Source organism: Neopsephotus bourkii, unplaced genomic scaffold (assembly GCF_033783945.1).
Source record: "Neopsephotus bourkii isolate Nb327-2 ecotype Australia unplaced genomic scaffold, CSIRO-AGI_Nbou_v1 NB_1765, whole genome shotgun sequence".
Lineage (NCBI taxonomy): Eukaryota > Metazoa > Chordata > Aves > Psittaciformes > Psittacidae > Neopsephotus > Neopsephotus bourkii.
This window is the reverse complement of record NW_026902239.1, coordinates 8,776,190-8,790,118: the sequence shown is the minus strand read 5'-3', so window position 1 is coordinate 8,790,118 and position 13,929 is coordinate 8,776,190. Positions and strand designations below refer to the sequence as shown.

Below are 13,929 nucleotides of genomic sequence, written 5' to 3'. Positions count from 1 at the left end.
AAACAGCAAACAGAACTCATTATAGAAATCCTCCTCCTCTGGCTGCTTCTTCGACTGGAGGATAGTCTTGTATTTTCAGGCACTGGCAATGTCTTTTCTATGGCACAGGAAAGGCAGATACAACCCATTTCTATTGCAAAGAGGTCATTACAAGTCAATTAAGTCAGAGGCTTTCTATAAGCCTTGCTTATGAGCTCATGAGTCTGGCAGTGTGACTTCTGAAGCAGCCTATAGAAGCAGTGATGCTTTCCTACTTCCCATACACCTAATGGGATACAACTTGTTCTTTATATGCTACAGCAGCAAAACCTGACAGCACAGCTGATCTGCTCAGCCTCCTCCTGTTCCTCTTCACCTGCTTCATGGCTATTGTGCAGGCCTGATCTATTCCTCTATTTTGACACAATGTTCTCACTCTCAGTAATGTGCCTGCCTCAGCATGGTCCTCTTCGTGGAAGGACAGGCTAATACACAGAACATAAATAAGAACATTTTTAAGTGAATATAATCTAGTAGTCCACATTCTATTTTCAGAGGCAAAGCTCAAGGATACTAAAACTCACAGAAAGATGTCTGGACTCTACATCTAGGAAGGATTTTCATTTTCAAGAGGAGATAAGGCATGTTAAGTGGGTAAATTTAAGTGCCAATGTCATTTGAGGTATCTTAGGTTATCTAAGATCACCACATGGGACTGTAGCTACTCATGTGCCTTAAGACCTGTATTCATCCGGGCTGGTATGTGGAAGCCAGGTAGGCTGTCCTCATGAATCTAAACAGCGGGATAACCTATGTTGGTCTCCTTGAATACCTTTGGACCTTATCTCCTTTAAAACTTTTACCCATATTCATTTCAGCAGTTGGTGTATCTTCAAAAGGAAATGCACTGAGCCATGTACCACTTAGGTAGGTCTTGAAGTTGTTGACTCTCACCACTCCGGTCACCTGGAAATCTAGTGATTATCAAATTGGACCACTGTAACTAAGAAAACAACAACTGCAGCTAAGAAAGTATGCTGTTTAAAAATCACAAAAGCATACCAGATGATTTGGCCACATGTTGCTTGTGAATGAAAGGAGAATGTCCTTTGCACCACTGGCAGCTGGGGGTATGAAAGCTTGCTATCTTGGCAAGCAGTGTGAGCACATACTACAGCCTGTCCTCCTGAAAAAAAAAGTGTTACTTTTCTTGAGAATGAGACTGATCTACTCATTTGCACAATATGACACGACCATATGGTAGACAGAGCTCTAGTAAGTGGTTTTAGAGCCAGAGGCATGCTCCTCTTACTGGTATCTTCGCTCAGTGCATGTCATGCTGTTCACATCGTGTCATGAGGAAAGACTGACAGGCTTTCAGTCTAAGAGGACTAGAAAAGTCTCTGAGAAGACACTGGCTACACACTTAGCCCCCAGTTTTTTTGTCCCCATACCTCCTGGGTGGTGGAGCACTGGAGCTGACATTTCTCCTGTAGCCAGGAAAGTGCTGGGAGGTCAACTGAGGCTGTAAGGGGTGTGAAAGAACACTGTGGCACGTTAACAGCTGTGGTTTGTGGTCTTTTATGATAGCTCTTGAGCTCATTACAGTGTAGTGGGGAGGTTTTTGTGGTCTGTGCCAACATGTACACTATAAGTGCCAGGACCCTTCCAGACTGCACCTATTACCTTGGTGTCTACAACCCCAACAGGTGCAGTTCAGTGACTCCTCTTGCCCCCTTCTGCCCTCCTGGGGTGAGTTTCTTCACAGGAGTGATGTCTCCAGAAGAAGCCTGATGCTGGAAGTGAACAAATATGGTGCTCTGAGTTCCCTGTAGTAATTACAGCTGAATATAATAGGGTGGGACTAAAGAGGCAGTACCTAAAGTAAATGAAGTCTGGAACCTGCCCTAGTTAATCCATGTCAGCCATGATTTTTTCACTAAGTAACTCTCTCTCATTGTGGTGTTTTTAAGTACCAAGTTCCCTCAAGTTGTGACTAGCCCATCCTCTCTTTACTCCATAAAATACGGCTATGGGACTAGTGGAAACACTGTATCTGATGCGACAATGCAAAAACTTCTCTGAAATACTCAGGTTTGCATACTTAAAGATGTATTCAGATGTTGACTGTATAAATACAGACGCAGGGATTTCTTTGACCAAGGGCTATAAATTAGACTAATAAGAACTCAGCACCTCTAGGCTGATCTGACATGTAATTATACTGTTGTCTGAATTAGCTTAATGTCTGCATTTAATTTGAACTACTGCACTTCTCAAAATTATAGCATGTTTGCAGATTTCCCTCAATATACAAAGCAGCTATTATTAGAAGTAGTAAAGTATTCCCTACTGAAAACTCACTAGGCAGTGCCTACAGACCAATTCTTCCAGTACTGCACAAAGTTTTGGTTCTAAATTAAACCTATTTTAACGCCAAATCATTACTTCACAGAACAATTAGAATCGCATGAATCCACACCTTCATGAGCAAAATGTTCCCTTCGAAAATGTTTTAGTGTCTCCCACCTAAAAATACTTTTTTCTTTTGAAAGGATTTATTGAATCCATTAAGACAACGTTAGCTGCATTAGTGTACCACTACATGAGAATTCTGTAACCCACCAAGAAAGAACGATATCCCCATGCATGGGCACAACATACTGCCGGTTTTTTATACCCTCTTCCTGGCACACTAGAAAAAGTGAATCGCGTACGCAGCATAGAGCAGGGACGGCAGATAGAGCAGCACACAAACCGCGGAGGAAGGGAAGCGGACAGGAAACGCTCCTCGCTAGCTCCTGCAACAACAACTCGAGGGTACAGACGAGGGAACCTCTACGCATGCGGAGCCGCTCGCTTCCCGGCCCCGGGGGCAGGCGGCACGACCGGACCCCCCTGCCCCTGGCCCCGCCGACCAGAGCTCTCTCCCACCCCTGCGCCGGGCTCCCGCGCACGCACGGCCCTGGCGCGGGACCATGGCGCCCCCGCGCGACCGGCACCGACCGCGCACGCCGCACGCAACCCCCCCCCGCTCCGCCATACGCGCTTACATGCGGTACAGCAGCATGAGAGTGCGCTGAGATGTATGTATGTGCACGTAAAATGTGACACGTTCAAACAACTTCCTTCACAAGCGAAATGCAAATTGCGGGAGAATGTTTTGTTCTAAGTTACACTGTTCACAGTTTAACTGCCAGTACCTAAAGGGGCCTGTAAGAAATCTGGAGAAGGGCTGCAAGGGCAGTAAGCGTAGGACAAGGGGGAACGGCTTGAAACTGAAAGAGGGGATATTGAGATTAGACATTTGGAAGAAGTTCTTACCTGTGAGGGCGGTGAGGCGCTGGCACAGGTTGCCAGAGAAGCTGTGGCTGCCCCATCCCTGGCAGTGTTCAAGGCCAGGTGGGTTGGGGCTTTGAGCAACCTGGTCTAGCGGAAGGTGTCCCTGCCTGTCAGTGGGTTAGAACTGGGTAATCATTAAGTTCCATTCCAACCCAAACCATTTTATGATTCTGTGATTCTTTGATGAGGTTTGGTTTTTCTGCTATCCTTGCCTTCTCCTTTAAATTCGAAGTAGTTCTGGGGGGAATTGTAAATGTAATGGCCCATGTAATTTTTACATTTTTCACAGATAACCAAATGTCCAAATTTCCAATAAATTTACACAACTTCTTGCATCCAGTCCAATATGCTGTTGTGAAGTGGGCTTCAGCAAGCAGTAGAAAGCAGAAAAAATACTCAGGAGCAAGCTTCTGGAATGAAGAGGGCAGGGATATGAACAGGGAGAGAGATGCATGCAAGAATGTGGCTCCATCTACACCCCAATGCTAACAGATAACTGCTGGTAGAATCTTCACTTGCATCTAAAATGAACCAACGACTCGATGGAAGTAACATTATGCTGTCGTATAAAAACTCCAGTTTTTCATAATAGTGGTGAAAGGAGCTAAACGGCCTACAAAGATGACCCTTCTGTGCTTTATTGCATTACCAGAGCAAAACAGGTCTACAGACCAGATCCTTTCACAAATGGCAACAGCATGGAGGTGATAGCATTAAGCCATGTATAAAATTGCATGGAGGACTCCAAACTAGGTATCCTCAGAGTAGAAGAGAATTAGGACTGAGTTTCAAGTATTCTCCAGAGATCAGTTTTGCTTGTCCTTTATTACAGCAGTCTGATTAAAACAGAAACAGTGAAGCCATGCCTAGATAAGTCTCTAGCTAGACAGATAGTGTATTCTTAGTATATTCACCCACATACGTATAAATACATGCATCCTGACCCATGGAAGGGAAGCCATTACATATTATTCCAACATACTTAAAGAATTGTGGCTAGGAAGTCACAGCTGAAGGATTTTGGCTAATCACCAAGTGAACAATGTCAAACACTGAATGTCTGGACAGTTTCCATTCAAATAACATTTCATCTGGGACCAACTGTATTTACAAACCACTGGGAATGAAATTCCATACTGTCATTTATCCATTAGTAAGAGGCAGCATTACAGCAGGGTAATATGCAGGCTTGCTTTTGCATGGAGCTATCCCAGCTCTCCCCATGGTGGTAGTTCTCACTGAGCAGATCTTAGATAGCATTGCCAAATTCAGAGAGGGATTCTGCAGGTATGGGGGCACATATTAGGGTAATCTCTGACTGGGTACCTAAACTTTGAGGTGCTATTTTGCATCCAAAGCTTTACCCCATGTTCCAGAAACTACATGAGAAAGGCAGATGTTTGTCCTCACTTGACTTAACATGTGAATCTAAACCTTCCCTTGCTTTTCAGTCTCAGGCAGTGTTGGAGAGGAAAGGAAAAGCTGTAAAAGAAGCCCGTAGAGCTATACAACAAGAAGAGGATACAGCATATCCTCACATCTTAGTCTTACTCCTAGCTTCTGCCTTCTCTTCACCTCCTCTGAATCTCTCTCCCTTTACCTGACCTACTCCTCCTTGGACTGTCATCTGTTCTCAGAACTAAGGCACTGCCCCTATACCTACTCCCTTACTGTGACCTACTTACTGCCACAGAGCCCACCATGGCACTGAAAATTCCCATCTTTGTTTTGGGTACAGTTCCCTGCATTCAGCACCCTCAAGAGCTATTGCCAGGTTTGTGTAACTCCCCCAACATCAGTATAGAAAAGCCTGGATTCTCTCTCAGATATTTAAAAGCAAAATGCATTTTTGCTGTAACAAAGAGGGATAGATAATTTTCAGTAGTATCATTACTAGAATTTCATAAAACAGAGTTTGACCAGATCCTTTTCAACACTTGTCCAGAAAATTCTCCATGTGAGGAAGCATAGGTGACAGCATGATATTGTATCATGAAAGTCTCAAGAGGAGTTGCTTTTGAAGACATCATGAGGGTTCATCTAATCACAGATGAACTTCAGCTGCATAGCTTAGTAGATGAAACAGTTCCACACAGAAAAAAAGCAAGTGGTTTGTAAAACAAATAAAAGGAATACAATCATAGCACCACAGAATGGCTTGGGTTAAAAAGCACCTTTGAAGGTCATCTAGTCCAATGACTGTCTTCCATGGGCAGGGACACCTTCCACTCACCCAGGTTGCTCAAAGCTCTGTCCAACCTGGCCTTAAACACCACCAGGGATGGGGCAGCCACGGCTTCTCTGGGCAACCTGTGCCAGTGCCTCACTGCCCTTACAGTAAAGAATTTCTTCCAAATGTCCAAGCATAAATGCACTACACAGTATTATCTCCACAGTCAATACACAAAGTTTTGATGTTCCTAAGGGGATGGAAAGCTTTATTGGAGAGGTCTGTGGTGATAAAAAAATCCTCAACATCTTACTTTTATAAGTATTTAAACCAATAAAGTACTTGAATATCTAGTTTTGTAACAATAGCCTAAAGCTTGGTACGAGACTTGGAACACTGCTTTTTAGTCTGAAGATGGTCCATACATGTCCCCAACGTTATCGTGGGATTCATGTTGCAATAACAAGAATCCTCTGGGATGGGTGCAGTTGGGGTTAAGGAAGAGGAGAGGGTTTGACAAAAGAGGTAGTTGCTGAGTATTGTCAGTGAAGGGGAGTAACATGATGGCTAATTTCCACTCACCATATGCTCTGGGTCCTAGCCCAAGATAAATTTCAAACAGTCAATAGTTAATGCTACCTGACTTCTGCTGTGGATGTCCCTGAAACAGCTGTGTTTAGGTGGAGTACGTGGAGCTGTGTCCCTGGCTGTGGGAGACAGGCTATGAGTATGTGAGATATTTATACCAGCTCTAAACCACTGCAACTCTTCCAGGGAGTTCTTGGCTCCTTGCTCAGTCAGATTGATGGGAAGTGCTAGTTCACTGGCTGAATTTAGTAGTCTGATAAAGAGGTGGACATTTCTAAACACTAGTACTGCTGTCCAGCTTCTAACGGCAGGTGCTAATCAAGGGCTGGTTTTACCAGATATGGGAAAGTGAAGGAGTTGGAAATTGCTACAGCCTGAGCAAATCTTCTAATGTGCCATCATTTTTATTCCAGGGAAAAAAAATAGAGAGGAGAAAAGAAAAAAGTCCAACAAAGACGAAAGCAAGGAGACAAGACAGGAAAGCAAAGGGCGAGCAGCACGAAGACAAAACCGAGAACAGAGGGAAAACAACAATAAAATGCAGTCGAAAAAAAGAAAAGCCCCAAATAAAGAACAGAACCTGGCACCCATTGACACTGCACATTAACAGCCCTCCACGATTGTTTAAGTCTTATGATGCTGCTATCTCTACCAGATCGCCCTGACAGGTGCTCCAACTGTTCAGGCTGCAAATGGACAATGCTACCAGTTATTACTAAACTTTAAACAACATTCCAAATACTTCCTATATTCTCCAAGCAACCATAGTTTATTAAAGAGATTGACATGAGCCAAGGAAAAGAAAAATAAATCTAAAAATGGGATACTTTAAAACTGTTATATTATATGCTTCCATGCATCTGTAAAAGGCAATTAAGAAATTTTGTATATATTAATAATAGGGTATAAAATATAGCAATATAATAATGAATGACATTCAGATGAACAATGTTTTCTTTGTAAAATATTCTTCAAGTTATTGTTTAAGTATGTGGCAAGAGATATGTCTAAATCAAAGACGCAAATCGTATCCCTTCATATATTGTACATAAATACTAAGAGAAGGAGGAAAACTTCCGAAGAGCCAGTAGGAACCCAAGGGTTTATAGCCTCTGGTGGAGCAGAACGGGATTGCGCTGTGGTTCCTCGGTCCGTGCTCCAGCCACAGGTGAGGAACACCAAGGGAAAGCTGGCAGGGCTTCGCAAACTGAGGGAGAAGAAGCAGAAGCATCTGCAGCTTTGAAAACTGACTCCCTGAGGCAGAAGGCGGTGGAGCCGAGTTTGAATAGCGGTCTTCTCCGTGGAACATCACAGTGTTTTCTGGTCTAAACAGTGGTACCGTGTGTGCAGTTTTATGCTTTTTATACCTATGTGTAACTTAAGTCTACATTTCAAATCTTCTGGTAAATGACAAATCATTTGTAGGCGACAATGTTGAGTTAATAAAACCCAGAAAAATAGATCATGTAAATATGTGTTTTCAGTGATGGTGCCACCTTTTCTACTGGGGGAGGGAATCATTTCATAGCTCCATAGACTGAAGAGGACACAACTTACAATGCACATCTACTGAAAGTGTACCCACAACAGTAAATCAATTGAAGGATAGAAATTACAAACTTCTGTCCATTTTACCTAAATTCTCATTCTAGTTCTTCTCTCTGACACAACAGAGGTGTGCTCAGAGGACAAACCAAGCCCCTTGGTACCATTCTGGCTATATAAGCAGCTAGAGTGACCCACAAGTGAAGGACAGGCTATGCTATACACTGACTCATTACTCAGAAATGGATTTGCCCTTTACAGAAATACCTTGAGGAACCAACATGCTTCACCAGATGTCCTTTGGTGCCATGTTTTCCCCAAGGGCAGCTGTCGTAGGGGTAACAGCCTGCCCAGTGTAGTGCATGGACTAGAAAATGTGGCAGGCAATCTTTCCCAGCCAGTTCCAGTCCCTAGTCACTATTTCTGTTTCTCACATTGAGTTTGACCTATAAAATTACTCTGCCCAATACTGAAGCCCATCTCTCAGACTGAGGAAACCTGTGTGACAGGCTTCAGTGACTTTTGGAGGAAAATCCTAGTCATCCAGACAGTGACACAGGGGAACTTCCTACATTTTGTTTTGTAAGAGCTTTGTCTGTTAATGATACATGTATAGATGCAGCAGTCTAATAACATGGGTGTTTCAGACATCCACAGCTTGCCTCCAGCTTTCATGAGAATTAGTCAAAGCTTTCTGTAACCAGTCTGTGGTTATATGCATGTACTCTGTTTTTGCTGGTGAAAAGACCTAAAGGATGAATTTTACAGAGATGATCATTGTGCACATGGAACACTCATCACATACAATAAAGTCTGAATGGTGGAGAGAGAAAAGCAGGGTCTGCTGAGTGCTTGTTAGAGGCACCTAAGAGTGGGAAACTGGAGTGGGGGTGCTATCTGTGGGCTCCCCGCTCCACCACATATCTTGTCTACATCCTCCTCCGGAGTGAGCTGGTCTCAGTCTCCCACTGCCAATCCTGGCATCAGCAATCTTCCTTCACCGACATTTTCCCATCTTCTTGGCAGCAGCAATTGAGGAGAAGCTTGTCTCACAGAAGTGGAGGGTGCTCAGCACTGAGGCTCTGAGTGATACTGAAAGGAGGCAGAGAGAGGAAAGGAGAAATCCTGCTGCTGCCAGTCTCAGAGGTTGTCACTGAAAGATGTGGTGCAAGCAGGAGTTCTGCTCTGAAAGATGCTGGCATCACAACAGAAAGCGGCACTCAGTGCTTCAAACCCTCTCCTGCAGTTATAGTCACCAGTCTGTCTGAGGTTCTAGTGGGCAGATGGGGATGTTCAGCTGCTCAGGAAGAATTTACTGCTTAATTTACTCCCTTCAGGGACAGGCTGTTGGCCAGATGAAGTAACCCTGGTTGGTTTCAGCAAACTAGACCACCAGCTGCACCACATGGATAAGTGAACTCAGGGAGCTTTGTCTGCAACTCCTAATACTAACCAGTAGGATTGTGCCTTTTCTCTGCCTCAGTTACATATAGGAGGTAAATAGCAAGAGGTTTCAGATGGAAGAATGGCACTTGATAAAAGCACAAACAAAAACTATAAAAATGAACAAGAATGTTCAGAAGGGAATTAAAAAGAGGAAAAAGCAAAGAAATGAGCTAAACCCAGAATGACCCTCATCTCAGTTATTCTCTACTACACTTGGAGTCAAAGGAATGCCATTTGTCTGGCAAAGACAGAGAGAAGACTGGAAAAGCAGTACCAAACAGTTCAAAAGCTACAGATTGGAGAAAAAAAATACAGAAGAAAGGAAGAAAATGTAGGATATAAATGTGAGCTTTTTTATACACTGCCACATAAATCTTTATTACGAACTGCAGTGCCTCTCCCTGCTTATGCAAATGGCAGTGACAAGAGAGACGTTTTGTCTTACTAAGAGAAGGACTTGGAATACTATCACCTTTCAGCAAGGGATAAAAATGCAAAAGGAATTTGGCTCATGGCAGTAAAAATTCATAGCAATAGTACCTGAAAAACCATGACACAATTTTCCTGGAAGTGATCAAGGAAGATGCCGTCATGTTGTTCCCTCCCACACAGGATAATGTTTGATAATATTTCCTGTAGCCATGGTGAAGCACTAAAATGTACGTGCATCTCATCTGGGCAACTAAAATGTTATGCAGTCATGGCACTGAATGAAGACTACCCTGGTGGTAGGGGCATCACTTCCAAGAAACTGAAGAAGAATGGGGACCTTTGTAAGCCCAATACATATTGCAGTGACACTTCTTGCCCGCCCAGTAATAAATATGTAAACTAAGGAGTCAATGATCTTACACGCTAAGAGAGTAAGAGATAATGGGGTCTCATATGACCTTACTGGAGAAGATATATGATTGGGTTAAATACTGCAGATAGCTGTGAGTAGATTTGTGTGAAACTTCTTTCCTGACTATTGCTTCCCAGTTACAAAATACCTTAAAACCATTAAGAGTCAACTTTAATTTCCAGAGGATTATGAACAGAGTAGGATCATGAGCAACTTTTCTTAAAATGGGAGCTAAAGCGAATGTGTGTTAACTGTCACCCAAATTCATGTGTGATAATTACTAAAGAACAGGCCTAGAATAAAATACTAAATATCAGTTATGGTCAGTAGATCAACAGGAATGAGGTGCTATTTCTGACAGTTAAGCTGCTCAGGGGGTTATAATCAGTAACAAAGAGGAAGAAAAATGAAAAAAAGCAACTGTTATGGTTCAGGCTTCAGATCTGTCTGACCAAGGTGTTGCTTGTTCTCTCACCTGGCTCCATTTTAGTGAAGACCCAAATAAAGCAATCCTGTGTTAAGGTCGCATAAACAGTTTAAGCTATAAACTGTTGAGCCGTTCACTCAAACTTTCCCAGCACCTTTATTCTGAGCCACCAGAGCAGAACTGTCGGACTGGTCAATGCACAGGTTTTGCTCTACGCTGTAGCAAAGCAGCAGCAGAAGGACCCATCTGCAGAATGGGACCATCATGATCAAAATCATCCCCCACAACACTTGTTTCACCCCCAGAAGGTCTTGTGTCATACCCTTTACCAACCATTTCTGGATACTTGTGGTTGATATGCTGACGGGAAAGAAGCTCATGTATATTGTTATTAATTCAGAAGTATTCCTCTATAGTCCTCATGAGTCACTGTCATTTATTTTTTGTTTCTGTGGTTTTAGGCTCTTAGCTTTATGATGCAGCATGAATGTACCATGACTGTTGTACTTAATTGCTATAAATCTTTAATTTCAGAGGAAGCAAAGGGTTTCGTTCTCACGGTTCACATGAAGTTGCAAGAATTCAAACAAAAATATCTGCAACACCATGAATATAACAGCTGATCATGGGAGCCACTCTTCACAGCCACATTCTGCAAGCATCAGCTGAAGCTGCAGTATCAGGCTTTCCTAAGTCCAACAACAAAGGCTTGGGCAGTACTGTCATGTTTTCAGGCTCAGATCTGCTACTTCAGTGTTGTTAACTAGCACAAAGTTTATACAGTAAAGACCTTGCAGTCTTACGTGGCAAGCGTACTTTGCAGTTACACATCCTCAAATAATTCTCCCATATGGCCTCTTGTAAATGAGGGATTAGATTTTTCCCACTATTTCATAGTAAACTGGCATAATTTAAAAAGAAGTTAAGTCAGCGTGTTTGCTTACCATTAAAATAATCCATCTGTCTCTTACATCTTCCTCTCCTTAACTTAGCTGTGATAGTATTAGTGGATTTAAGCCTGCTTTTTCAGACCTGGAATGCAATTGCATTTGCCTTTGAGAAACAAGAGTATTCATTGATTGGTTTGGCACAGAACTTTCTGGGTTTTCAAGGGTAGATGAAATTTTTGTTGATACTGTTCTCTTGAGCATTTCAGAGTACTGATAATGTCCATATCAAACCCTCATATACAAGACATTCAATTCCTTAAAATTAACCCTCTGCATTTCTGCAGAGCAACATTCATTAAACATCTTTTCAGATATAAAGCTGTCTGAGAATGATCATTTGTATGTCAGCAAGAAAATGGACCTTTAAGGATCTTTGAGATTGGCCATCTGGGGCTGCTTTCTAGAATTTACCAAGTATTTCTTAGGGGTAGTCTTAAGATGTATTTCAGTGCATTGTGGCTCTGTTTCCATCTCAACCTTACGTTGTCCAGTCTGGGATGTTCATAGAAAGGTTAATAACAGGTCCAGTACTTTTCTCTGTCAGTGCACATGCACGTCTCCACTTACCCTGTGCATTCATCTAAATTACTCTGTCCTGCTTAGCTCACATAGACACTGTACATTGATTTGACCTGGGGTCATTAACCATTGTCCTTCCTGACTGGCTTTTTTTAGTTAGGTACAGGTATCTTCTGAATTTTCTGTCTCTAGCTGAACTTTTGAATGTGGTCTTCTACATGTGGTCACATATAGAAGGAAACAGTGTCCTCATATTCACCCCTATTTTGCTTCTTTCTCCCGTCCTCTCAACTTTCTGCCTAAGTGTTCTTTCGTTCCCCTTTATTCTGTGTTACCATGGTTCCTCTCCTTCTGATCCACCTCGGGTATCCTCACTGACAATCCAGCTGCTACCTGATAGCAAACTAAGTGCAATTGACGTTTGAGTCTCTTCCTTTCGCTTCACACCTCTCCCTTGCTTATCTTTTTCAATTGCTTATGAAGGCTATGAAATAAAGGAAAACCTTTATAACAGACTCATTTGTGATCACAGGGCCTTAGCCTGGGAAAGGGGGGTAAGGTAAGCAGCCTTTCTTGGATGAAAATGCCATCGCAACTTTTTCTGTAATCGGTACTGTGGAGGGAGGAGAAATTCTGCAGATACCACAAAACCAGGATGAAGTATTAGAAGGACAGGAGGGAAAAGAGTTGTCAGCTGATCTGCCACCCTTAAAAGGATGATATGAACAAAATTAAACTAGCAGCAGTGACTGCATTTTCATGTATAAAAGGAATAAAGCACTGGGATAAATGATCCCAGAATTAAACCAATAAATTTTAATTTACTTAGTTCCTGATGTGCCTACAGGAGGAAACCAGAGGTGAAACAAATTAATGCAGAGATGGGAACAGAGGCATGGCTGGCTGCAGATAAGCAAGAAGCTGAAAAACATATTATCACTATTATTTAATTTATGCATTAAATAATCTCTACTTATTCACAGTCTACTCCAGTGCACCTATGGCTAAACAGGTTAATAAACTTCTACTGATATTTGTAGAGACAATACACTGGGGGAGACGGTACTAATACCTTCCACTAATGAAACAGGTATTTTCCCAGAGCATGAAATTAAGGAACAATTTTTGTGATTTTTGGTTGGTTGGTTTGTTGGTTTTGTTTTGTTTTGTTTTTCTTTGTGTGGCTGAAAACCAGGAGAGCAGTTCCCCTTTCTGCTTTATGCTACAGCACAAAATAGCTGGTTTCACAAATGGTTTGATCCTCACTATATTATAGATGCACCATATAAATATACATCAGTCCATAAAATAGGCTGCTATGAAAAAGAAAAATATGGATACAATTCCTTAGGCAAATCAATATAACCTGCTCAAGAGTATGTTCCTTTTTCTGTGAGAAATTACCTATTTTTTTATTCTGCTGTCAAAGTTGAACAATGGTTGAAACTTTGAAAAACATCTTACAGCAAAAGTATAATTCAAAATGATAAAGGAAGTTATTTTTCACAGTGATGCTTTGTTTTCATGGTGAAAGAAACCTCCAACGAGTAAATGACAACAAAATCTGTCATATAGCTGCTCTAATAATTCTGCTGTCTGGAAACAGGACTTATAATTTCAGACAGCAGGAGGGGATGAAAAATGGATAAATTATCTCCACATGACACTGACAGATATCAGTGTACCCCTACTAGTTATTGGACAAGTAATGTCCAAAATAATAAATAAACCCAAGATCATCCTTTTACCACTCCTTTCACCCCACTGTTAATCCTTAACTAGCTGATAGAAGAGCATCTGGTTTTGCAAGCCAGACACCAAATGGCTGGGCAAGGAGTTGTCATTTGCTCTGTTTTTAAACTAAGAAATTTAATGAACAGTGGCTGAAGTGCACAATTCTGTCACTTTTGGTGATGATGCCTCCATGTCAGATGCTTATGTCTTGCTGACGCACAATCCACTGACAGTATCTGAGATAATACTGTTCTTCCAGTTTCTGCTTTCCATTTAAGAGTGACTTTGACTATTCCCAGTGTTATGACCTTCTATGTTTTCCAGATTCTACTTGCTCCTTTCTGAAATACATTCCTACCCCCCAGCACCTGCCTTCTGTTTTGTA

At 42.1% G+C, this 13,929-nt stretch overlaps 1 protein-coding gene across 2 annotated transcripts in view; it reads left to right on the top strand.

Moving 5' to 3' along the window:
• The window catches only part of RSPO3 (R-spondin 3), a 61,192-nt gene extending 53,648 nt beyond the window's left edge, over nucleotides 1-7,544 (top strand). For both annotated transcript variants that reach the window (XM_061378150.1, XM_061378151.1), the window contains exon 5: nucleotides 6,493-7,544. In XM_061378150.1, the coding sequence (XP_061234134.1) occupies nucleotides 6,493-6,686 (194 nt within the window). In that variant the 3' untranslated portion in view covers nucleotides 6,687-7,544. The remainder of the gene's footprint in view (nucleotides 1-6,492) is intronic.
• The last annotated feature ends 6,385 nt before the right edge of the window (nucleotides 7,545-13,929 follow it).